This window comes from Perna viridis, chromosome 10 (assembly GCF_037379345.1).
Source record: "Perna viridis isolate PV_CMFRI_1.1 ecotype Kerala chromosome 10, ASM3737934v1, whole genome shotgun sequence".
Taxonomy (NCBI): domain Eukaryota; kingdom Metazoa; phylum Mollusca; class Bivalvia; order Mytilida; family Mytilidae; genus Perna; species Perna viridis.
The window spans coordinates 39,607,675-39,634,364 of NC_142454.1; the positions used below are offsets into that span (position 1 = coordinate 39,607,675).

General features: G+C 35.0%; 1 protein-coding gene across 2 annotated transcripts; it reads right to left on the reverse strand.

Moving 5' to 3' along the window:
- Nucleotides 1–5,629: 5,629 nt before the first annotated feature.
- Nucleotides 5,630–25,229, reverse strand: LOC148605725 (uncharacterized). Of its 2 annotated transcripts, XM_088549080.1 has the most exons (12): nt 24,962–25,222; nt 23,403–23,595; nt 20,693–20,757; nt 18,933–19,004; nt 18,386–18,454; nt 15,168–15,218; nt 14,129–14,179; nt 12,998–13,042; nt 11,965–12,163; nt 10,827–10,913; nt 9,696–9,770; nt 5,630–9,142 (listed from the first exon to the last, which is right to left on the reverse strand). In XM_088549080.1, the coding sequence occupies exons 1-12, from the start codon at nt 25,057–25,059 to the stop codon at nt 8,831–8,833; spliced, it is 1,317 nt and encodes a 438-aa protein (XP_088405206.1). In that variant the 5' UTR covers nt 25,060–25,222; the 3' UTR covers nt 5,630–8,830. The 2 variants fall into 2 exon arrangements, with proteins under 2 accessions (XP_088405206.1, XP_088405209.1); XM_088549083.1 differs by lacking the exon at nt 14,129–14,179 and having other exon boundaries at nt 24,962–25,229.
- Between the last annotated feature and the right edge of the window lie 1,461 nt (nt 25,230–26,690).

Below are 26,690 nucleotides of genomic sequence, written 5' to 3' on the forward strand. Positions count from 1 at the left end.
TTTCGTGCACTGCAGATATGTCATTTTTATTTCTCTTTTTTCGTTTACCTCCTTTAGCAGCTGTTCAGTAAATTCAAACAAATCTGCCATTTCATGTCCGTTATGGAGTTTTACAGCACAAAGTCTGCACACTTTAGCATCACACTGCGTGCATAGAAAAATGAATTGTTCTTTGTGTCGTTCACAGTGAAGTGATGCTACTTTATTGATATATTCACCAGTCACAAATATGTGATTTTTTGCCATTTTTAGTCTCAAGTGACAAACTTTGCAGTTCCATGAAAAAAGCGACATAAGAATTCTGAAAGTTAAGAACCCTAAAGAAATAAGTAAATAGAGTATTCAAGGGAATCAAGATTCTAGTGGAAATCAAAATAATGTAATCCAGGTAATAAAACCAGACATGGAAAACAGACAAGCGCAACAAAGAAATTAAAATAACCAAAATAATAAGGGTAAACTCGGACTCCACCAAAAACTGGGAGTATGGACAAGGTGCACCTGCAGGGTAAGCTTCCTCCATATTTAGCTCATCTGGCCGAAGGCCATGTGAGCTTTTGCCATCGCTTGGCGTCCGTCGTCTCGTCGTCCGTCGTCGTCGTTAAGATTTTTTCAAAACTCCTCTCCTCAGAAACTGCTTGACTAATTGCAACCAAACTTAGTTTGAATGTTCCTTTGGATATCCTGCATAGCATTAATGTGGAGATATTTGATCCATCGAAAAACATGGCCTCCGTTACTAAAAATAGAACATAGGGGTCAGGTAGTAGAGTTTCGCATATATCACCAAACCCTTTAGGTTTAGCTAAATTCTGACATCGGGTAAAAGTGTAAAGCATGCTGAGATCTATCTTGGGTTAAATGTTCATGTTCATCCATTAAGCCCTTTTTCGACGTTTTTTGCTATTTTTAATGTTATTTCTTTCAAAAATCTTCTCCTGTGACACTAGTTTACCAATTAAAACCAAACTTGGAATGAATGGTTTTTGGGGTATCTTTCATAGAACTGATGTGGGGATTTTTGATCCGTCGAAAAACATGGCCGCTGTTACTAAAAATAGAACACAGGGGTCAGGTAGTAGGTTTTCCCATATATCTCCAAAACCGTAAGTTTTAACTTAATTCTGACTGGTTACGAGTATGTAGCATGATGCGATCTATCAGCGGTCAAATTTTCATTTTAATCCATTAAGGCATGTTGGAGTTACTGTAATTTTTCAACACCTGCCGAGTTACTCATTGAGGTAAGTAAAGTCCGGGGTAGGCGAAAGAGAAAAGCAAAACTAAGACATGTTAAACAAATCAGTTTTCGTGGTGCAGATGGGTGTACTCGATCCACGAGTTCATGATGACGACCATAAAACTTCTGAAGTGATGACTTTTTGATATAAAAAGTCTGCGTAGCTTGGTCAATAGTTTTCCTTTACCCTCGATCTCCAAGTGTAGGTCAAGATAGGCTGACGCCACATGGTCTGTTTTATCTATTCTCACAAGTTCTGCGGTAGATGCGATGTATCAAATCACGAAACTAGGATTGTTTAACGGTAATACGTCATCTTTATAGCGGGAACTGAGATTTGAAGATCTAGCTAAACGATGATTTTTCAATCAGTCAAAGATCAATTGTTCTTAATTGAAGCCCACAAACAGAAACTGAAACATGTAACGCTCTAACTTACACCATATTTAGTACAAGTATAATGCGGGATATACGAGCGTCAGAAACATTCCGATCGCGCTGAAATGCTGAGCTACATATAAGTAATACAAATGAAACGTTCCAATTAGAACTATTAAGTTAGGAGAAGTTGAATGTCTAATGAAATGTTAGTGATCTGATTAGACTTTTCACAAAAATTAAGCTCAATAATTCAAAACGGTACTACCTTACAGATGCCTTGATATTTATCTAGGTTACAATAAAATATTAATAGAAACGAAATTGTTAATGTTATTCCCGAAAGATGTTCTCTGTAAACCCTTGTCTTTTTTTACGGAAAACGATAAACTAAATAATCTAAAACTGAATTGAAAACACTCAATAGTTAGATCGAACTTTCAAATATATATACAAAATGTGTTATTAGATCAATATAGTGAGTTGTAACTTATAAAGAAATGAAACGTTATGGATAAAAACGCATTTTCAGCGCCTCAACAAATACAAATTGAAAAGATACAGAAATCTTATCTTATCTGGCTTTAACTAATCATGCAATCAGCTTGAGAGGAACATCAGCCCGCAGAAGGAAGTACAATAACTTATGTTTAGTAAGAAGTAAAGTCAAACATCAGCCCAAGAAGGAAGTACAATAACTAATATTAAGTAGCAAGTACAGTCAAACTTGTCATCTGTGACTCCCAAAGGAGAACAATATCATGGACATATACTGGTCTTTACACATACTGGTTTATCATATATATAATTCACTACATGTTTTAATATGACAGGTTATTCCTAAATACAGATGCCTTGGTCACTACGACAGGTTTAACTGTAGATTTTAACTACTTCGTTGTCTATCAAATATTTGCATTAAGTAACGATAAAATAGATCCTTGAAGGGTGAGATAAGAAACGTGAAGAAAACGTTTTGTTTACTTTGATTTTTGAGAGTCGAGAAAATATTACCCGTCCTTCCCCTTCATTGAATTGATTACAAATTTGGGTTGGGTGTTAATACTCTTTTTAGGTAGAAAATATCTATGACACAACGCATCTTTTTGGTCAACCAGCAACTTTGTATAGAAAGATTTATTCTTTCAACAAAGAATGTGATGTAAATACTTCATCCTTAATTCTTTGACATTAAACAATCTTTCAAGACGAGAAAACTGACCGAAAATATTGTATCATTATGAAACTTGGACCTTTGCCACATATTATAATTGTGTTTGTGCCAATAAAGAATTTGTACAGAATTTGTAATGGGATTTGTTTTCTCAAAATAATAAGATTAAATGTTTGGTAGCCTATTATCTTTTATTTAAATACGAAAGAATATTTGATATCCATCCTTTTGCGCGTTTTGAAGACTGCATGTAGTCAGGTGTTTTAATGTATAGCAAGATTCCCTGCATTGTCTATAATAAAGCTTGTGAAAATCTCAATTAGGCCCAATTATCTTGAAATCTTAAAAATTAAAATTTTACAATCACCATTGACTATGAGAACATGAGACAAAAAAAAATAGGTATGATTTTCCTTAACATTTCAAATGAAATGAATACGATTTCTGCTGGAAAATTGATTTAACAAATTATAAATAAAGGTAATATTTCAAAGTGTTTTTTAAACTGTTTTATTGATTGATTAATTATGGTTTAACGTCCTATGGCAGTTATTTCATTTATTTTGGGATGAGAACGATTTACCTATTGAACAAATTTTGCTTTGTACAAGTCCGACACGCAGCGACCCTGAGCCGGAGCAGGGAGAATCCGAGGTTGCCAAATCAATTATCCATAGTTTCAAAGTAAAGTCACTAATCACAAGTCTTAATTGTTTATCATCAACAAAGGTGTTTATATTTTATTTTTAAAATTATGAAAGTTCTCATGGAAACTATCAGTGATATAGATAGATTATAATCGGAATGATATAGCAACAAGACCTCTGATTTTTTTGCAACTATACAACTATTTCCCATGCTTAGTGCAATTCCAACTCAAAAGCTTATATATCGTTGTTAATCTTAAACAAGAGGCTCCCAGGAGCCTGAATCGCTCATCTGGTAAAATTTGTCTTTCAATGGCGATAAATTTAACAAGAAGTTGTCTAACAATTTTGACTCAAGAAGGCTTTGTTAGGACTTATCATAAGGATTATTTCAACAATTGAAAGTTTCTTTCTATCTATAGAGTTTTCAATATATTGGCTGAAAACTGTAAAAAAAAGAAGTAATTTTTCATCTTTCAATGGCAATAACTCTTACAAGCAGTTGTCTGACAACTTTGATCTCTGGAGACTGTTGTAGGCCTTATATTAAGGAACATTTCAGGAATTGAAAGAATTTGGCCAAACCAGACGGTGTTGGAAATAAAATGTGCAAGTCACTACCGTTTGACACATATGTTTTATATTTGGAAGCGACAACCATGTCTTTTGACAGATTAAAAATCCCTACATCAGCTTTATGCAGGATACTCCAAGGCACATTCATACCAAGTTTGGTTTCAATTGTTCAATCATTGTCAGAGTAGTAGATTTTTAAAAAGCAAAAAACATTAAAAATAGAAAAAATGTCGAAAAAGGGCAATAACTCCAACATAGCTGAACATATTAAAAGGAAAAGTTGACCACAGATAGATCTCATCATGACAACACTTTTATACGTTCCAGAGTTTTGCTAAACCTAATGGGTTTGTAGATACATGCGAAAAACAACTGTCCGTCCCTATGTTCTGAGTTTAGTAACAGCAGCCATTTTTTTGACGTATCGAAAATCTAAACACAGATTTTGTGCAACATACCCTAAGGAACATGTGTATAGTTTCGTATATAAAGTTTCGTATAATTCCGCTCAGTAGTCTTAGAGATGAGTTTTGAAAAAACAAAAATTGTTAACGGACGACGACGACGTAGACGGATGGCTTCGGCTAGGTGAGCTAAAAAGTTGGAACATCTACATACAAATAGGAAGTACTTGGCAGAATTTTTTCATACTTGTTATATTCGATTTCAAATCATATTATCCGAAGACGGCATTGTCCATTTTTTTTTCAATCAATAGCATATTTTTCAAGGTAGGTGGACGTGGTTTTCAAAAATCGGTTGGCATTCTTATTCCGCTGATCGTATTAAAAAAAAGAGCTCACTAAATTAGACAGGGTACACTTTGTGTACGAAACAGTGCAACTCAATGCGTCTGTTTTAATTAGTGAAAACCGTATGCCATAACTTGCATGGAGCTGCATGCCACACAATTATATGAGCATGTGAAAATTGCAAGGAAATTAAGTTAAGACCAAGTTTGTGAAATTATGAATATAATTTCAGCTTTTCAGTGCTCATAACACTGTTTGACATAACTTCGTCCAAGAAAGTCCCTGCAATGATTTTGTTTTTGCATTTTATTCCTTTGTCCATTATAACTGTCATGCTACTAAATTATGAAGTTGTGAAATTGTCGATTATTTCTGGTTTGAAAAGTATCAGTCATCTTTCAATGTATGGACATGGACTTAAGCGACATAATTGATATAACTTTGGGGATCTCTTCAAGGATAGGCCTGCCTTTTATAGTGTTTGTAAATTATTTTTAATATCATATTTATTTATATAAAAAGCTCACTTTATGATTTGTTGTATCTAGAAGTTCTAGAAGTAATTAAACAAGTATGAGCTTTTGAATTTATCTCTCCACTCGGGATAATAAAATTCGAGCTTTAATGAGCATGTTAATGTCAAATTTGAGCACAAACTCATTACTAAAGGAGAGAGTAAAGTAAAGCTAAACCTCTTGCAGATATTTTCAGAGGTCAGCACTTTGTAGCTTAATTTAAACTCAGATGTTCTATTTACTTATCTCTTTATTTCAGGACTGATGTTCCACGATTTATTGTTTTTTTAAGAGGAACTACTGATATTTTTGTTGAAATTAGTCGGGCACCTGAACAAAGAAAAAGATTGTAAAATTGCATAATTTTAATTAAAGGATTAGCAAAACGTAGTACTATACAAATTACCATCAGGCAAGCTGTTAAAACGAAACTCTAATTTATTCGCATGAATAAATAGTTTCACATAATATGAAAACATTATATTTCATGTGTACACATGTATATCTATACAATGTTTATCACTAAAAATGACATCACAACCACAGAATGAAATAAACATAAAACATTAGAGTTAAAATATTGCAACTAAATATACATTTCTGTCTTAAACGATTTGATTAAATCTGGTAAAGTGGCGGAGGTAGATCCACAGATTTAAAGAAGGGGGTTCCAGACTATCATTCAATGTACATTTTTAATGTAGGTGTATATACGTTTGCTCTCCCCTTCCTGGTTCCCCTAACTTCACAGTTATATTTAATGTAGGTGTATATACGTTTGTTCTCCCCTTCCTGGTTCCCTAACTTCACAGTTATATTAAGATAGACATGCACAAGTAACATGACCTATGCATGATATCATGGAATTTTTTAGGCTGAGGCAGTTGGACCCCAAACAAATTTCAGTGAATTTCACTTGATAGAATGTAGCTTTCCAAACTTCATATTTATTGGACTTCAATAGTCGTTTTACTACTATTATGTGCATCATTCATAGCATGTGTTACGTAAATCACGTAGTATTTTTGTTATAACACACGAACGATGCCTTCGAAGGCAAGCAACAGGGGTCACAATGTGCATCGTATTTACCGTATAATTTACCAGAAAATTGGACTGCTGATAAGCTTAAAACAGAACTTTCAAACTTGGAAGAAGTGTTCCTGGAAACGCACGCCGACCCCACTTGGTTTCATTGTATAAATCATATGGTCATACACGGGAGGTAACCGTAACAACTGAAGAGCCAGATATTGGAACGGCTGAAACTATACCTGTGAGGCCGTAAGATGGAATAGCTGAGATAATCATGGCCGAAACGGACCTTCTGGTAGTGCATGAAAAGAATCATAATATAAACAATGAACTTCCCTGTGTAATTCGAGAATTGTCAGCCAACGTCAACGCATTAAAGAAGGACATGAACGAATGACATTCAAACGTTAAAAGGCACCAGACACGTGTTAGCAGCTGCAGGAAGCCCAGACCGGGGGGGGGCAGAGCTGAGGACAAACATGACTATACAGCTCTGGTGTTCCCGAAGAACTCCAAGAAGACACAACACTTAGCAGAGTATATTTAAATCTTAACTGTACTGACAATTCAAATCTTACCAACACACACACAGTACACAAATCATAATCTATTCCTCAAAACTAAGTTCGGCTTTGAAAAGGAATCCTTGCCTTTTGTGGACACAGTATCACCTCTGTTACGCGAAAGTGTATTAGAAGGTAAGGATGTTTATTTGGCAACATTGCTCATACGTCATTTTAGTAACTCTGAAGAAAGACAATGAACGTCCTACCCCAGGCTAAATGAACAATTGTCAATAGCAGAATTTGTTAACGCTTTCGGGATATACAATACAAGAGCATTAATGTGTGAGGTTTGCTCACATAGACATGCTGAACCTGATCTTTTTGAAAGAGACTTTATAGAAATGGCAAGCCGGTATATTGGTGATGGCTTTTATGAGTTCCAGAAACCTTTTAGTGCTAGTGCTGCAGTACACCTCAATATCAAGGATTGCCAGTAGATTGGTCTGTCAGGAATAACATTATTCTGCAAAATATTTGTCAATATGAAGCCAATCACTTGTTTAAATTGTCAGAGTATAAACCATTCAGTGGCCTTTTGCACTAACAATGTTAGGAATTCTAATGTTTCTAGGATTGCACAGCAAATTTATAGAGATTCCAACAAATTTCTGAATGACAATAGGGATACCGATGCTTAGAGGAGACTTAGGATTACTTGTGGTTGTTTAGAACTTTGCAATAACTTAAATGCAGAGAAAGGATGTATTCGATCAAGATGTTACCATTTACATGTATGTGCTATATGTAAGAAAGCAGAACAAGGGAAATCTGCCGGGTTCACCCAGATATCTTGTCCACAGCTTCCAAACGTCAGTAGGTGTGCCTGCCGGGCTCCCCCAGGTACTAAGATAAGGTTGTAGGTGTGTCTGCTGGGCTCCCCCCAGACACTAAGATTTAAGATGTAGGCGTGCCTGCCGGGCTCCCCCCAGGTACTTAGATAGGTTGTAGTCGTGCCTGCTGGGCTCCCCCAGGTACTAAGATAAGGTTGTAGGTGTGTCTGCTGAGCTCCCCCCAGGTACTAAGATTAGACAAAATTTATAAATACAGTATCTGCCGGGCTCCCCCCAGATACAATGTACTTTTGTTTCTTTCATTTTTGAGTTCACCTTTTTTCATTTTCAGTATTTCCATTTTTTACATCTTTCATGTATCTGCTGGGCTCCCCCAGATACTAATTTCTAAAATAAGTTTGTTGTCTGCGAGTAGCCCCCAGATTGTCAAATTATCTTTTATGTCTTTTATTATTGAATATTGTGTTTATGTAAATATTTTGTCCTGATGTTTTACTTGGTTTAAATGTAGTTTTTTAATAGATTTATTGCGTTTACAAAGTTGTTGATTTTGACTATATACACTCACCAACTTGTTAATTTGTAACATACGAATGTACATTAAGTCAAGATGTACATATACATGTATTTACTACAGGTAGTTTTTAAATTCCATAAAACTTACACAGAGGTGTTGTCAGCTAAAAGGATGGAAAAGATGCGACAGAAGTCTGATAGTGTTGAACTTGCATAAATGGGCATCTTAGGAAGTGTTCCTCTGCCACGTATGAATTTGGTTTCTCAGTATGATAAAATGCATACAGATGTACAGAATAATTGAATGCGTTTTTATGGTTAAGAGTGCATTTGGGAAGGTGTGTATCTTCGTCTTCAGAGTATATAAACATTTAATTTTGGTCTAAATTTGCACAAAATAAAAAAAATCATCTTTTAAGAAAATTGGACAGGGAATCGACACCCGGAACCCCCGGTCAGACCCCAATCTTGATCCGCCACTAAATGGTTTAAATAGTTTGAACTGTTGGGCACTTCGAATGGTACATTTCTCTGTGTCATACTGTAAGCAATTATAAGTTCCATGAAACACAAAAATGCATACATTGTAATACTTAACTCCTAAAGTCAGATTGGTCATTAGATATGTTTCAGGAATGTTTTAGAAATGGGTTTGTTGTTTACCAGTAGTACCCTGTGCCACACCCTTACACAGCAACGGTCCATTTTTATGTAAAAACATTACAGGCCATACTACAAACTCTACTTTAGTTCCGTCCTCAGTGAACGGTTTGATAAGCTGGTGATCAAATTCCTGCCCCGTGTAGTTCCATTCTAGATGAACAGGCGGTGAGTGGCAGACCATCATCCAACATATCTCTACACATTTCAGCATGTACTGCTTTTTGTTCGATAAACAGGTCAAAACATTACGCTCAACCCGGTGTTCGTGATCTTGTTTATCTAACACTGCCTGAAATGGATAAAAATGTCAATGTACAGTATCCTTTACTATTTCAAAGCTTGTGGCCTCTACAACAGTATTAGTCTTGATAACCGCCTCCTTTCCTAAATAACTACATTATGAGCTTTACATGCTTTTTCATAATTTATTCAGCGGAGTTATCGCTGACCCAACACTTCTTCTTAATTTTATACCTTATGTACTGTGCACTCTGCAACCTTACACTTCGTCTCTGTGAAGTCAGGATGCGACAAAGTTCATTAGGCATGGCACCCTCTTATTATAAATCTGCAAATCCTTTTCCGTAATTCACGTTCTGTACTAGTTTAGAGGGGTTAAGTACTGAGTTACAGAGCTCTAAAAAGTGAATACATACATTTTGCGAGCGTTACGCGGTTACTCAGTAATTTGGGCTGTGGTAAATTAAAATTAAATGAAAAATGTATAATTTCTAAAAAAATATTCAATAGAAAATAAGTGGTGTGACGATATATTCGCAATAGGCTTGTTAATAGAAATCAATAGATACATAAAGCCAAATGATCGAATGACTAGTAAGTACCTGACGAAGCTTATTGAGTTCTTTCTCATGCAATTTCTTAAGTTGTGGACCTAATTCATCAGGAACATTTTTAATCTGCAACAAGAAAGATTAGGATAATAAAAAAAACTTATAGCAGCAGTTGAAAACCCCACAATTTAAATTCATGAAACCAATATGTCTTGGACATTTCATATTTCACTGGAAGAACTGTAAGAGGCGAGGTCCGTTTTTTATCCGATTGTAAATTATTATTTCAACTGGACTAAAGTTAATACCATTACTAAGAATCTTCGTTTTTTACTTTGTCCGTTTTTTTTCATAGAGTTAATTAAAGTGCTTGATTGGCAGTGATCAACTTATCGCCGACTGGAAAACTGTACTTCTTCGTTCCGCGGATCATTATACTTCCGGCAAACAATATGTATCAAGAAGAATTCCTACTTTGCCCTAATGTTTTTTTTTGTTTGTTGGGGTTTAACGTCCGAGCAGCAATGTTGCAGCTATATTCAGACGATGAACATGAAATTGATGATAAAATGAACATGAAATGATGATGAAATGAAAAAGGGATGGGACACCAGGACAATGGGGTCGACAAATTTTGATTGCCACTGGAAATAGGGAGAGGTGGGTAGGGTCTGGCAATTTAGCCTCCTGTGGCGGAGCCCTATGGTTCCTACTCCGGGAGAATACCACAGTAGGGTTCTTTAACGTGCGAGGAACGTGGCATCTTTCTTAACATGGTGCACCACTATGGTTTGCGGTCAGGTTTTCCGTATTATAGCCTGACAACCCCAGCATGTAACACACCAGTGGTACCCCATTCCACCACCTGGGGCACACATCCCAGTTGCTCTGTGGGCAGAGCGCCCTAGCCCCCGGCTAAGGTTCTGAGCACTATTTAGTCGCCTTTTACGACAAGCTTAGCGCTGCTGCAGGCCTATTCTTTTAACACCCGGACCTGCACGGCTTTGCCCTAATTGTTATTCTTTTTAGTGAAGCGAAATTAACGGAATTGTTCCAATTGAACCTACTTAGTCGCCAAAGAGTAAAGAAATCAGTTTTCATCACACTTTCTGCTTTAAACTTGAGCGCTGTTTTAACCAAGGAACTACACACAGCTCTTAAATCGTTCTAAAAAGTACATACTTCGTGTTTTATGCAGCTGTATCTGTTTTCAAATCCTATAAAGGCTCTTCCTTTGTGCCTCAGATTGTAGCATTCTTTGTAACTATCCTAGAAAATGCAGAATTTATGTGTCTGTAATAAACAAGAAGCGGTTGAAACATGGTTTAAAACCCCACCACTCTGACAGCATAATTTCACTATGTTTTTATGATGAAATAATTTATAATTAATTGTCAGATCTGCTGGTTCTTCATAATTTTTTTTTCAGATTTTGCCTGCTTCTTACAAATACTGACACTGAATTTGTGTAGTGTTGTTGATATATTAATGTAAGTGATGTATATTTTCAACAGATGGAATCATGGTAGCTGACAGCATATTAACGGTGATATAATTTAACGTTGTCGTCTGAATATAGCTGAAATATTGCTGCTCGAAAGTTAAACCCCAACAATCAATCAATCAATCAAAAATTCAAAAAAATGAGAGATATTAAGAATCTGACAACGCATTGAAACTGAAAGGCAGAGAAATCCAGAGACAACCAAGAGTAAGATATCAAATTATCTAACGAGGCTTTGCCCAGTTAGAGAAGATTGACATATTTAAATATCCGAGGGTGTCTGAGATTTCCTTGTCTTGCAATTTCTAGCGGTACATGATTATATAGAAACACACATCTCTAGAAAATGCAAGAATATGAAATCTCAAATACCCTCGGGTAGGATTTCAATGTTCTTTAACTCAACGGAGTCGCGATAGAGAACGTGACTGTCTAGGATTTCTCGGTCTTGCATTCTCAGCGGTGTTAGGTTCTGAATGACTCTTCAGTGAGAAAACGAAAAAAAAAGGAACACCCTTTTCTCCTCAGTGAGAAATATATGAGAAAGGAAATGAAGATAACCAGATTCGATTATCATAAGGAATGATCAGTTGGAGCAACGTTGTGTGCTTCATAATCAATAGACAAAAGCCCTTTTTCACTAAAATTTAAACCAACGACCGGCCAATATAATTACAATAACAAAGCGATTAAATCAGAAATTGTCAACTTTCAAGACTGCATTGCAATGCCGTCACAGTTTTAGAGTTCAGCAGATATATAAATGGTGATTTTTGGAAACTTTTTCATGGTCGTGAAATGTAAGTCTAAACATACAGTAACGACCGTCAAGAGAATCTTCGAAGCCAACCATTCATCTTTGGTTATGCTTTCAACATCTTCTATAGCATCTGTCCATTCATTGTCGTAGAGGTTGGAAAATTTCTCTACCAAATTCAATGGTCGACTTGGGTCACTAAGATCTGTAATGGCTGGATTATTAGTTTTCAACTGTTTCCCCATCATTTCACTTAATCTAAAAAATATACAATTACTAACTTTATGACACAGTAAAGGGTTTAAGGTAGCTTGTAAGGACAAGACATAGAAAAAATGTGTCAAAGATAAATATTGATAGAATATCAGAAGCCAATTTTTCATAAATTATGTATTCCGGAAAACATTAGTATTTTGAACAAGTACTTTCGACGTAAATAGTAATTATTCTTATTGATTTTTTTACTTAAAATTTGAATTATTTCATTTCATTAAAAATAATAAGACATGAGACGCGATTTCTACTATCTTGATACACTTTTTCGGACTTTCCGAAGTCGTCAGTATTTGGCCAGTCGGGAGACATAATTACAATCAGGTGTCTTACGTTTCAAAAGAGGAGTCTTTTAGGTCAAAGGGTAAAAATCGAAACTATAACGACTGCGTCGGAAAAAAGTTTCAAGGGAAAATACCGAAATTTTGAAAAAGGATAGGATCCAGAAAAAGTGGCTTCATGGCAATGCTAATTTTTTGCCAAATTAACAAAATTGTCCAGTCAAAAGAGGGTCCCAACTCTCGTAACCATTCTAGTAATTGGATCCGTCACTGCGTTTACATCATATTAATAGAGTGCGATTTTCTGCTGAAGTTACTAAGTTTCAACGTAATGACTCAAGTGTACATCAAAATCTTTTGGGGGAAAGTCCGAAGAAAATTTTTCAATAAATTTTCTAAGAAAGCATTTTATTTATAATAATTAAAGTCTCAATAGTATTTTATTCAGAACATTTTAACAATATTGGAAAAAAGCATGGTTGAAACAGTTCAAGATATAATTATTAAAAAAATGATTATTAAAAGCCATTTGATATACCTGTTTTGAGCTTCTTCTCTAGCTGCAACTTCTTTTTGAAGATCGCTGAAAATAAAAAGAATGGATTTCGAAACAATATCAAAAAAGGCCGTATATAGTTTTACCGCGTTAAACACTTCTTTAACGCGGTGACTGATATAACTGTCAACCTTGAAATTCGCTTTATATACATTTTAAGGTGTCAAATTGAAGTTGAAACATACGAATTCGTCATATTTATTTAAATTTCAAGCTTAAATATAATTTAATTTCAGTCTTACAGGAAGTAAATAAAATCGTCGATTGTGCATTTGAGCACCCACGTGACTAGACTGGTTTCTTCTTGCAACTGTATCAAAGTAATACAGTCCGACGACAAGGCGTCTATGTGATACTCTTCTAAGGATCATGGACGAAAATTACCAATAATTATAGTTTTCATAATGAGTTAAAGTTGACATTCGCAAAATATCAACTCAAGTTATTTAATTTCAGCATCATGAATAAAGAGCTGCGTTTTAAGCGCATGATATGCCCGTTGCCCTTTTAATTTGTCCTTATGCTTCTAATAAATTGATATGATCAACTCCGAAATACTGTGAGACCTGTCAAATACCTTCCCCATTACCCATCCACCACCCCAAAAAAAGTAAATAAAAGATGCACAAACAATTTGACAACATCATAATAAATGGTCCGTTTTTAACAACTTTTCTACTAATAAATTCCCTTGGCCGTTTCCGCCTTTTTTTCAAAGAGTAAAACTTCATAAGACGGAAACGTAAAATTTGACATTTATACAAATCGGAAGGGAGCTTACTTCAATTTATATGAACAATTCACCAAAGTTTCACAAAAGTTCTTGAAAGTGTTTTGGAGTTATTGTGCGACAACTTGAAAACCTCCTTTTATAAGTACATGTATAAAAAATCATAACACGGAAACGATACGTCTGAAATTATTTATGAAAATCGAAAAGGAGCTTGCGTCAATAGATATGAACAATTCACCAAAGTTTCATGAAAGTTTGTGAAATTGTTTTTGAGTTATTGTCCGAAGTGTTGACAACGGACAGACGTACGGATAACGGTATACCATAATACGTCCCGTCTTAGATGGGCGTATAAAAAAACGAGACTCGGTAGTACTTACCTCCTGCATTGTTTTAAGTCGTCTTTACAACTTTTAAAATCTGCTGATAGCCTGAATCACAACGACCATAAACTATTAGTAATAAAATATGCCAAAAGTGAACTAAATTAGTTCTTGGGGTGCAAGACTAAATAATTACAATCAGCTATTTACATTTCGTATTTTGTAGTTTCCATTTAAACAATGTATTTTTGACATACCCATATTTTGTGACATTTCACCTTGACGTTTTGATTACAGGTGATATTGCACGGCTGACGTCAGCTCTTCACATTCACGATAACAGTGTTTTATGTAGCAAAATTGTCATAGTGAATATCAATTGGTCAAATATATCTAGGTATTGTCCTTAATTATAAATAGAACATACAAAAACAAATACATACAAAAGGTGGTTATACTTGACTCGACCAAATTCAATGTATAATCCTTATACCAACAAAAAATCGTGATGAAGAGAGACTCAGTGGAAAATTCTTAAAGTGTCTACAGGGGAATGTAATTAAACAATTACATTGTATGTCAGCTTGGTGCATGCAATATCATGTTAATGGAACACTTAAAAGAGATATCGACCTCGGCCATGCGCCTCTGTAAATAGCTCTTTTAAATGTTCCATAAAACTTGATATCGCATGCACTGCGCTGCCACAATTGCATATTATTGTCGGTAATATATTTCCTGAAAGAAAGAACATACAATACCATTTTTCAATGTTTTTTTTTTGCTTTGTTTTCAATGTTGAATAGGCATTTTCACTGACAATATTTTTCAATGGAAAGATAATTCAAACATTTATGTAAAGTGGCTAAAGCTTGAATTTCTTCAAGAGTATTAAGTTATAAATAGATTAAACGAACAAACGCAACAACTGAGGCGTCACTTCTCGTGCCGAAATAACACTGGTCTATAAATACTGTACAGCGCCACCTTTGACGATTCATGTTAATTTCTAAAAAAAAATGCTGGTTTGTCCCTGGAATATATTTTATCACTATGAAGCTGTTGCCATTGTTTCAAATCAAATACAAAAACTTACTTTGCACAAGTATCCTCTCGGACTTTCAGCTCAGCCTCCATTCTGTCGATGCTAAAACATTATTAAAGATACAATTACATCCATACAGACTGTGGGTACTTCATATCTTCTGCGGAGGTACAAAACGTATGTTAGTGAACACCAGGAGAAAAATAAGAATTATAGGAGACATTTCAACAGTTGATGTCACTCGAGTCTGAAATCAAATACTTTAACATGGCATATCGATATATTGGTTTCTGCTTGTGAAAATAACGAGTTAGTTGCTGAGAAAACTGTAACGAAAAGGTCACAAACGGACGAACAGACACCATGATCACTATAAATACGGTACCCCCAGCTTCAAAGCGGGGTATTTTAAAAGTGGATCAAAGTGACATAAAAGAAATGACCACTATAACTCCCAATCTCTGTTTGGTTGGATCGTCTGAATATAGCTGAAATATTGCTGCTCGGACGTTAAACCCCAATAAACAAACAAACTGTTTGGTTGGTTACAAATGCACACATGTTAAAACACTGTGTATTGTCTGGCTGTGAAAGATATTAGCCGGCTCGCATAATGAGGTAGGAAATAAATCAGACAACATTATTGAGATACATGTATTGCGAGTGCCGGTCTATATACGCTAAACTAGGCTATACTTCTTATTTACAAGGACCCAGTTGTTTAAAATGTTATCCAAAGTCCAAAAAGTCTCCACTAGATCAGTGGTGCAGTACAATCTATGATGATTATCCAATAGATAAATATCTACCCTGGAGTTATCCCCCCTGACATCTCCAATGGGAAATTTTAGTCCAGAATATAAATCTTGTGAACAACTGATGTTTGTCACTACAGATGCTTTTCGGCTTGAAACAACGCCAGTTAAAAGATTGCAGGATATATCAGCGACAAGTAGTGTTCTTCAAATTAGATGAGAAGCTGATGCCAGAAATCAGACCGTGATTATTCAACACCTTCTTCAAAGAAGAGGTAAGTTAAAGCTGAAAAAAGAAAATAAAACAGTTTTGTAACCAACAAAATAACAAAGAAGCAAGAGGATAGAAGTACTGAATCACTTGTAAGCAGTCTATCATAAAAAACATCCTCGACCCTCCCCCACAAAAAAAGAAACAAAACAAAAACAAAACAAAACAAAACAAAACAAAAACCAACAATCTGGAAGAAAAAACAAGTGGGTTACAAAAAAGTCGGTGCTGGCTTAATGAGTAATTTCACACAAGGCCATTTACCGGACCGATCTCTTTCCAATCCTAAAATATCTATGTATTTACACCATTCATTAACACCGTCTCTTTACGCAAATTAGTACCGTCAGTCCACCGGGAACGGCATGAGTGATGCTTATACCTTGTGAAAACTCACATTCAGGATAAGCTAGCGTATTAATTCGTATTGTGGATACAGAAGTCGGTTAGTACAGTATTATGGTGTTAGTTTCTCACCTTTCTAAAAAAGTTTCAGCCATTGTTGGGATTTTCTATTCATATTACATACTTGTTACATATTTGTCGTAAAGCGTCGTCCTTAACAACACCTTTTATGACATCATCAAAGTATTTGCAGATAGTTCATGATGCTGATGATCAGGCAATACATGGGCATCGGTTGCAACAAAAATTATCGGCATCGAAACGTACCTTAGGTCTATCAATTTATTATTATTATCATTATTATTATTCTAGAAATCACGTTTTAAATTTAAATGTGAGATAGGCAGCTTAAATGATTTCCTAGCAGTCTGTTATGTTACAAGGGTCGGCAGATATACGTCTCTAAGAATTTAAAGTAAACCAATAAAACCTGAAAGTACATGTATGCTACAAACCGTTACCTGAATGTATCTAAACATTTGTTAACTTCTTTAAGTACCATTAAGTGTATGTGGCACATCATTTTTATCAATTTGGTCTTTTTGGCTTCAAATATGACTTGTCTAGAAAACAAACGGATAGCTTTTTAAATTTATCCTGAAGCATCTGTGACATGTTAAATATTTTTGACTGCTTATAAAATGAAAAAAATTGCAAATTTTCCCACCTATCAATATCTTAAAAAGGCAAACTTCTCATACACTTTGATGGTTATCTTTTAAAGTCATGAGGTAGTAACACTTTGATAATGCAATAAAATCTCTCCGTTTTTCTCTTCATGTGCCACAGCTTATAAAATTTTGCCTGATTCTTATTAAGAGAAGTACTTAAGTTTTTGTTCCTCGAAAAAAAAAGATAGAACCGTTAGATTGTTAAGGAATATATGAATCACGGAGGTCGAACTATAATTAATGTGGGAGAATGTCCAGTTATGCACACTTACATAAAACAAACTAGACTACCAACAGAATGCAAACAAAATTTGAGGGCTTATCTCATTTGTTGTTTATAAATCTTTAGTTTTTCTGCTATTCTGTGCACCTTTTTGATGCTATCCACATTGTTTATCCTGGGAATTCCCCTCGTTTGAACCCGATCGGAACTCCTCAGCCTTTTTCGAAACACAAAAGAAGCTCTTTTTTCGGAATTAGTCTGATTCTAAATTTATAGCTGAATCAGTTGAGTTGCCATTTTTACTGGTCTATTTATTTATAGGGATATTTAACAAAAATGTTTAGCGCCACCTGGTGGAACTACTTTGATCAGCAGCTCACTATACATGTGTTATTTCCCGCAAATAATATAAGACTTTCTTATAGGTGTCTTAATGTCTTTCTGCACTGAGTCTGTTTTTGGTGCATGCAGCGAAAATGTCCCGAATATATCCGATTGGTTTGAACCTTCGGTATAATATCAATTTCTGGTAGACAATTCAAAAGTACCAGTTCACATGAAATTCAGACACTACCAATGGTAAAGTGATTCATGGTGTAGAAAAACCCATCACACAATGCTTTTTCAGTCTATATATGATACACATTCACATAATGATAAACATTTCTGCATTCAGATCTGCACTTTTTAGAAAATTTATCTCTCACTAAAATCAATCAAATGAAATGTAATCAAGAACGATAACTCTTGCATAGTGCAAATTTCATGTACAATTTATGTAATTCTTATCTCAAAAGTGCAACAACCAAATGAAAAACTAAAACTGGTTATGTGATCGGTAACTGTTTCTAAACAAAAAATTAAACTGAATTCGGTGGGTTTTTGGCATGCATGAATCACCTTCAGTCTGATTTGTATAAAGACTGGTACTTAAAGATAATTACTCTGCTCTGGTAGGTCTTTTATTTTCGTTCACACTTTGTGACCGCTTAAAGTTGTCTCTTCCACCAAATCTGAAACGATTAATAATTCATCCTAGTATCATCTAAACAATTCTGCACTAAATCTAATTCTATGATAAATTTCCTTGCGTGGTGATATTGGTCATTTTCTGTCTTAAATTGGGAAAAAAACATTAAAATTTGTTTTATCGGGGTGTAGTAATTAAAAACCAGAACTCGTAATTATCCTTAATTAAGTTCCGATTTAAGGAGGTAGACCTAGGGACACAACTCTTACAAATCATTGGAACGTTTGTATTCAGCTTTTTACACCAATCTCATGTAAGCATCAAAGTAACTTGGACTGATTTCATTCTGTTTCAAATGAAAGCTTGATAGACTTTGGTGAATTGGAATATGTTGCAAACATATCACTGATTTCAAGAGGTATGTCCCTTACCACGGGTCTACCTCCTTAATATGGATTATTGAATCTTTTTTCCATTTCTTAGTTTAAATATCATTTCCAAAAAACCTTGGTTACATATACCTCGGATTATAAGGTTCATTGTTTTGGCTATGAACAGTCACCTCTGTAGAATGTTGCCCAGATGCTGGCATTCTGCAAAAGAAAGCCAACATATTAACTGAGTTAGGAAGTTTATAATGGGTTATCATTCTGTAGTCCCACCCGTACACGGGGGATATCACCTCCTTCGTAGATGTGTATATATCTGCTGCTGGAACCACATTCTTTTTCATCTCATATTAAATGACTAGTTCATAAAAAAATTCTACATAATTAAATATATCAATGGGTGGTAATTCTGGGAGAAAACCAATGGCAACAATGGGTCGTAATTCGTAGTGTGTAAGAAGTTTATTGTGTCTCTAATTGATCTGATGTTTATATTTGAAATGTGTCAAACCCGCTATAAAAAGCTGTAAGTATATATATATAAATATAAGAGTATATTGATTCTCCATTTGAAATATAATGAATGGGTATGAGTTAATATATGTTTGAGTATGATTTTCAAGTTTTAAAAATATATGAATGCGGTATTTTTGAAATGTCAGCTGCACCGTCGTGTCAAAAGTAAACCCCATTGCATCCGTATCTGCAAGTTTCACGGTTTTTTTACGTTCCTGACCCTTCCTGAAATCCGAAATGACACAAAAGCATTGCGGCCTTTGGACAAGCATCATCTGCAAATTACATCCTAATTTATGGAGGGAGATGATGTATGATTAAATATTATTGTATAACTGAGCTTCTGATGCCTCTAGTTTAGTTCGTAGTTCAGACAAATTAAAACTAAACAAAAACAAGAAAGAAAAAGAGATAGAAAAAACACATACATGTACTGTACTGTACAGGAAAAACAATTGTTTTTTGAGTATTAAGACCGAAAAACGAGCATTGATGGAACATTAAGTTGTACTCAGCCACGTAATAGAGTAAATTGCATAATGCTAAAAACTCAAATACTACATTTTTAATTTTTGAAGATTTAACGGAACCTGTAGTTGATGGCACTTAACAACTACGCAAAGTTTCCGAACAATACATGGATCCGTTTTCAAGTTATCATCTGGAAACCGTCAGACGTATTAACGGACGGAAATTTCTTTTCGGAGTGTGGGTGTGTGTGTGAGTGTGTGTGAGGGGGTATCACATCAGTGTATTAAAATCATGTAGTTATCTCCTGAACAGAGAAGATATTTACATTTCTCGTTATTTTAAAACTTTAAAATTATGAGTTAGCAGGGAGATACTTATACACTAGGAAGCAGAATGGTTTGTGGAAAGTCCAGGTCGAAAATTAGCAATAGTGGGCATTCATTTCAAGGACTTGATCTGACTTCTGATACCGTGCTATGACAACCCTACATGACCCATTCTTGTGGTCTAACAGTGTATGGATTCAATTTCCTCTGTGCAGTTATGCAGTTATATTTTTAACCTACAGTATACACGAATACACGAATATATATATACACATGTACATTCTTAATAAAATAAAGCATGATAATTTTTAGATGACATATTGAACATTTAAATATGAGCGACAGTACAGTTTTTTTGTATGTTGTAAAATACATGATTACCTACCAAGCTCCACCCAGCAGCAGTCGTTCGTTTCCTCTGTTACTGAGTAAATTTCGAACGTCAACTTTATCACCTATATGTCAAAGCACTGTCGGCAGGTGAGCATGCCTGGTAAAAATTCCGAAAACGATTGGTTTTATCAGGTCTGATAATAGTCATATAATGTGTATAGCAAAGACTCTAGTTTTAATTAGTACCTCGTGTTCCGTTCGAAACCATACGCTTCGTCTTGTAGGTCTTCTCCATCGTCACAGTGGAAACACTAAAATGGAAATAAAAGCAAATTGATATAACATTCGGAAATTTCTTCCTTCTGTAACTGTTTCTGTTTAAGCCGTGGCTTGTACAAAGAAAGAAACATGTTCACGAATACATGTTCATATGTAACATTCATTACTTAGGTCTATAGAAGAGGGGCCTGATGGGTTATTTTCGTTCTTCGTGATCGGCGCATTTTCGCTATCGTCATCCGTTTTTCTACAGATTTATTTTTCGTGATTCGTGATGAAAGCATTGTTCGTGAATCGTTTTCATTGGAGTTTTATGTTCGTTCTTCATGATTGAGACATATATTTCGTTCTCGTAATTATTTTTTTTCATTACGGAAATTGAGTTGTCTTTCTTGGCTTAAAAACTTGAAGTGGCCGATTTAATTTAGAACCTGGGAGAATTCAACATGTAAACAAGTAATGAGCCAGTAATGTATTTGATTGTAGCTTAATTGAACCAATCTACAAGACAAACAACCAGCTTCTAAATTTCTATTATCGAGATTGATTGGGGATACTCTTATTATATTTTCGTGATCCGTGATCATGGAAATTTATTTTTTGACAAAAAATCAACTCGTGAATTGTGATGAGACACCCCATCAGGCCCCTGATAGAATGTAGAGATCCCACTTTACAACTAAACATCATCCGCTACTAACTTGACTCATCTCATAAATATATACACAAAGTATCTGCCCTCACTTATCTACACGTAAATACTCCCGGGGAGTGAATTAAGTGAGCGTTATACAACCGTGTTACGGCGGAATTATTTGGTTATTAATAAGCTAGTAACCTTGGATCGATTATTCCGCTTTGCAGCTTTGCTATTATCTTTACCTTCCCCGTATTGCATTTTGTGATAATGTACATCCAAAAAACGAATCGGAACTCCTAAGCCTTTCCAGTTACACAGAAGAAAAACCTCGGAGGCACTAGGCGAAAGAATCTATTCGGAATTTGACCAATCCGATTCTAAAACTATAGTTTTACAGGTTGAAATTACTTTTTTCTTAGCTCTTCGCTTCGCGCCAAAATTCTTGGCAGAGTCATTGTTCTTTATTTCTAGTGACATCTAACCAAATTTTATAGTGCCACCTGGTGGATAGAACTATGACTTCAATTCCGCCAGTTTTTTTTTCAAGAAGAAATTCTCCTTTCTGCATTTTAGCCTCCTGTGGCGGAGCCCTATGGTTCCTACTCCGGGAGAATATCACAGTAGGGTTCTTTAACCTGCGAGAAACGTGGCATCTTTCCAAACACGTTGCACCACTATGTTTTGCGGTCAGGTTTTCCGTATTATAGCCTGACAACCCCAGCATGTAACACGCCAGGGGTACCCCATTCCACCACCTGGGGCACACAATCCAAATGCTCTGTGGGCAGAGCGCCCTAGCCCCCGGCTAGGGTTCTGAGCACTATTTAGTCACCTTTTATGACAAGCTTAGGCCTATTCTATTGACACCCGGACCTGCACGGGGCTGTATAACGTAAGTGGGAAAGGAAAACAATCCACAAATAATTTTGTTAAAATGTTGATATACATCGTGTAATAACCCTTAGCAGTTAGCGTCTTATTTAGTCCTTTCCTACCTAAGTTATACAAAAGGACTAAATAAGAAGCTAATGGCTAAGGTTTATTACACGATGTATATCAACATTTTAACAAAATTATTTGTGGATTGTTTTCATCGCAAATCGCGAAGTGGTATTGAAAAAGAGTTAAATTTCAAAAAGCACTGTAATAAGCCAGTCAAATTTTTAAAAAAAATCCTTAAAATTTACTCGAATCATTGACTGTGGATCAATCGACCTAAATGATGTACAAAATTAGTTTATACAAAACAGCCTGTACTTCTTGAAGAGGAAGCAACCAAAAAGGGAGCTTTTCACAAATTTTGAAAATTCAAATCATATAACCAATTTATGGTTTATTTACTTATTCATGTAAATCTGTCTCAAATTCGTTTGTTCTCACATTTTGATGAAAAAAGGAACAAACAAACAAATTACACCTTGAATATTCCAGTATATAAATATATAAACAAATAGATTAAATACCGTAACATGTATTTTTCTATAATGGACCAGGTATATATACAAAGTCTGTAATATGGCCTAAAGAGGACTGTAATGGTCCGAGGCAACACCGACAACTATTTCAATCTTCTAAGGGCCATTATAACTGATCGAAGACATATGATAAGTCTGTTATAAAGAGAAATGCATTTCTTCATCAGTTTTAAAAAATGTTGCTTTTCTTATAAGTCAACATGTACATTTTCTAAATTCTCAGTTCAAAATTAAAATGGCAATATATTTTTCAGTTTATTTCTGTATCATTTTAAAAGGAAATTGTTAACTGAAATTGACATCACTACATTGGCACCTACTTTTCATTAACATTATGATGACATGGCCCTTTTTTAGACCGGTCTGAAAAACTATATTCCATTAACCCTATAATGGACTGGCAAGAAAATAATACACAGTATGTTGTAATATAAACCAGGCAAACGTATCCATTATGTAATCAACTGGTAACTAAATGTGTGTATAAAGACCGTGCCAAAGAATTTTTAAGGAATGCAATTGAGTGGAAAACAGTTTCAAAGGAAACGTAACATCATTTTACCCTTTTCACTGCTTCAAATCTGGATTGCAGTTGGTTAAAGTCATCTCGAAAATCGATGTCACTAGGAGACTGCCCCTTCTTTTTCAATTTACCAACTTTTTTATTGACTAATTTTGCTGCTTCGATGAGAGCTGTTATTTCTCTTTTTATATCTTCTTTATGAACTTTAAGTGTTACAGATGGCACTTCAACACTGAAAAAAATCATTAATTAATAAAAAGCTGTTGCTTACACTCAGTACTGCATAGTCGACATCTACACACAAGTCAATAAATAGTCAGTTATATTTAAGCGTCATAGGTCTCTAAAAACCCTGACGGAAGCTTATTTGAAAATGACCGTGCCATCGCTATATACTTGGAGGGTCCAGAAATTCTGAAAGGGGCGAAAACCTGCTCAATTAAGAGGATGGGCGCTTCACGGATTTCAAGTTTGTTTTATACAAAATTATTAACGACACTTTTCAAAAATAAACCTCCTCCATAGTTGTCATGTAACATATAATGTTCATATATACCAAGAAGTGTTTCTGTGATTATCCCAATTTTCGATAGAAGTTCTCTATAGAACAACGATACATTGTTATTGTAACCTTCAAATTTTGTAGCCGTTAACAGAAATTCGCACCCATGAAAACGCTGTGTCTTAAACGTGTCTTTACAACCCTTTTCAACTCTATAAGCCTAGGGATTTCTCATTCATTCGTATTAAACACCTGTTAGTGTAGAAATATACCGGAAAAAAATGAACCGTAACTGAAGAGGGTGGTTACCTGATTAGAATATACCCATCTGTCATACTAGCAATGCCTGAACCAAGTCAGGACCATACTTTACGGTTTTATCCTGATATTGCCATGTGTTATATGCACTCTCCTTATTACATTTCCTTTTGAATAGATTTCACCAGTTCGACAACTCTGTTAATACTGTTAATTTCTAAATTGTCACATTCAGAGGCCGAAAATGGGAATTTCGATCAAGAAATATATAAAAAGGGGTAGCAGTTAGGTTGTCATTTTTTTTCATTCAAGCCCGAATGTTTCCGTCAATAAAAGAGGGACTATGGACGTTACAAGCACCTGATCCAAAAATGAGTAGCAAAATGTATTAGCAATAGGCGGATAAACGAGACACCACGTCGAATGTTAAAAAATAAAACAAAACAATAACCTTTGACCTCGAAGGATGCATCTTATTCCCTTTGTAGATACCTTCATAAATGAGTGGCACTACTCGAGCATTTTATTTATACATGCACCGGAGGGTAGGGTCAATGTAGTTATATTGTTCGGGAGGGATGGAATACCTTTTCTGTTAAATTGGAAGGTAGATTTACAATGAGACCCCAGTTTTGTACCTCCTTGTGAACCAAACTCGCTATAGATCCGTACAGAAGTTTTAATATGATATTAACGAAAATATAAAGAATAGCATAAATCAATAGCAAGTGAGATTGAATACATGTATGATGTTCGACATGTTCTGTCAGATCAAACAGTTCCCTCGTCGTAATTGATACTTCCCCTATTAGGTTAACATACCTACTTGAGAACTTACCTCGTATGGTTTTGTTGACATGGTTGTTCCCTGTCCTTGTGTTTCTTTTTCTTTCCCTTCCCGAAAGACTGTCTGATTCGCTGGCCTATGCTTGCCATTTCAATTTGCAGAAAAAGGAGCCATGCAGGAAGTAAATTGGAAAAGAAAATAGGATAAGATCGATATCTGCAGTTAGTAGGACTAGTTTATTTTTAGAGATCCTTCAAAAATTTAATTGTTTACATTGTTTATAAATAATTCTCGAATTATAATTTGAGAACATTAAATGCAAATATCTTATGAAGTAGGAGAGCTACAGACACAGGATTAGTAACAAAAAGGTGAAGGTTGTCGGGTACCAGATTTTTTTTTCTGTATAGGGTAATAAATTACGGTCTAGATTTACATTGCACGATGCGCAAAGATAAATGTAAAAAAAGGTTATTGTACAATATAAAATATGTTTAAAACTGTTTAATCGGATTTATCCGTTTCCGTCCCTTACATAAATTTATTGATCTACAATTAAAGACTTTAATATGAAGAATCCCGACATTGACTTGTAAGAAAATGACACAACAAAAGTTACTTTCTGCAGACGTATATTCAGTGGGGGTGGATTCGCCTAGTTCGTACACCCCTCCTCTAATATTTCGAATTTATTAGCATGAAATCTTGATTTTTTACTAATTATACTGCAACGTTCCCCAATCGCCGTACATACATATATATATAGCATGCATGCAGCTTGACGTCGAAATTCACTCTAGGCCCAATACTTATTAATTCAGACAGCTCTCTGTCGGAAATTGCAATAATCTTGTGATGTACAACATAACTGTACTTGCTGATTATACCGACTTTGTTTAATGCTAGTTTTGTTGAACTCGCCCCCTACACCCTCCCCAATGAATCATCAAAATATATCGTTGTTTAACAAATGTAAGCAATAAGCACATTAATTTTTTTCGGCACATACAATACTCTGTACATGTTACAGAATTTACTGAGTTTTTACCATTGCGTAGTATAAACAGAAAGTAACTTAAGTGTCAGTCTCTGTAAGAATCAGGCAGTGGGTGAAACGTGGTTAGAAAAAAAAACACTATTATGACTATTTTGACTATTTTCACTACTATGACACTATTATAATGTAATTTGACTATTTCCACCATCAGAATCAAGGAAAGAAGATAATATTTTCCACATCATGTTGGTGCAGAATTGAGTTATAATTTCATTGAAATGTACTGTATATGAAGATTTCAAGGGCAGATAACTCTGTCAAAAACCTAATTTTTCTAACATTCTATCAATAAAATTTTGAGCAAAGCCAGTGATTCAGAGATCAAATATAAATGGTCTTTTCAAATAGATAAAGTATCCTGGAGTGAAACTAAATCAGATTGGTGGTTTTTTTACATGCATGTTTCTGATTTTTTCCTTTTTGCATGATTCTTACAAACATTTACACTTTAAAATTAACTCCATAGGGGAGGATACTGGAGTAGCAAACTAAATAGGTACTGAAATAACTTATGAATGCAATGAAAATATTAGGCGTATGGAAAATTTTTCAAGCCAATACACCATGAACAATAATAACGTAAATGTGATGAAAAACATTTTATAACGAGTCATGGTCATCGCAACTATAATACATACTATATCGATAGATGATATACATGTACTTCATTCTATACTAAAACTTCTTGGACTTCATGACAATCGTACTAAACTTTATATACAC

Excerpts from the sequence above, each read along its gene's own strand:
- LOC148605725 (XM_088549080.1), bottom strand. The coding sequence starts at position 25,059 with ATGGCAAGCATAGGCCAGCGAATCAGACAGTCTTTCGGGAAGGGAAAG. Across the intron at positions 14,180-15,167 it reads CGAGAGGATACTTGTGCAAA|GCTATCAGCAGATTTTAAAA; the intron begins GTAAGTTTTTGT and ends GTTGTGATTCAG. Across the intron at positions 12,164-12,997 it reads AGAGAAGAAGCTCAAAACAG|ATTAAGTGAAATGATGGGGA; the intron begins GTATATCAAATG and ends TATATTTTTTAG.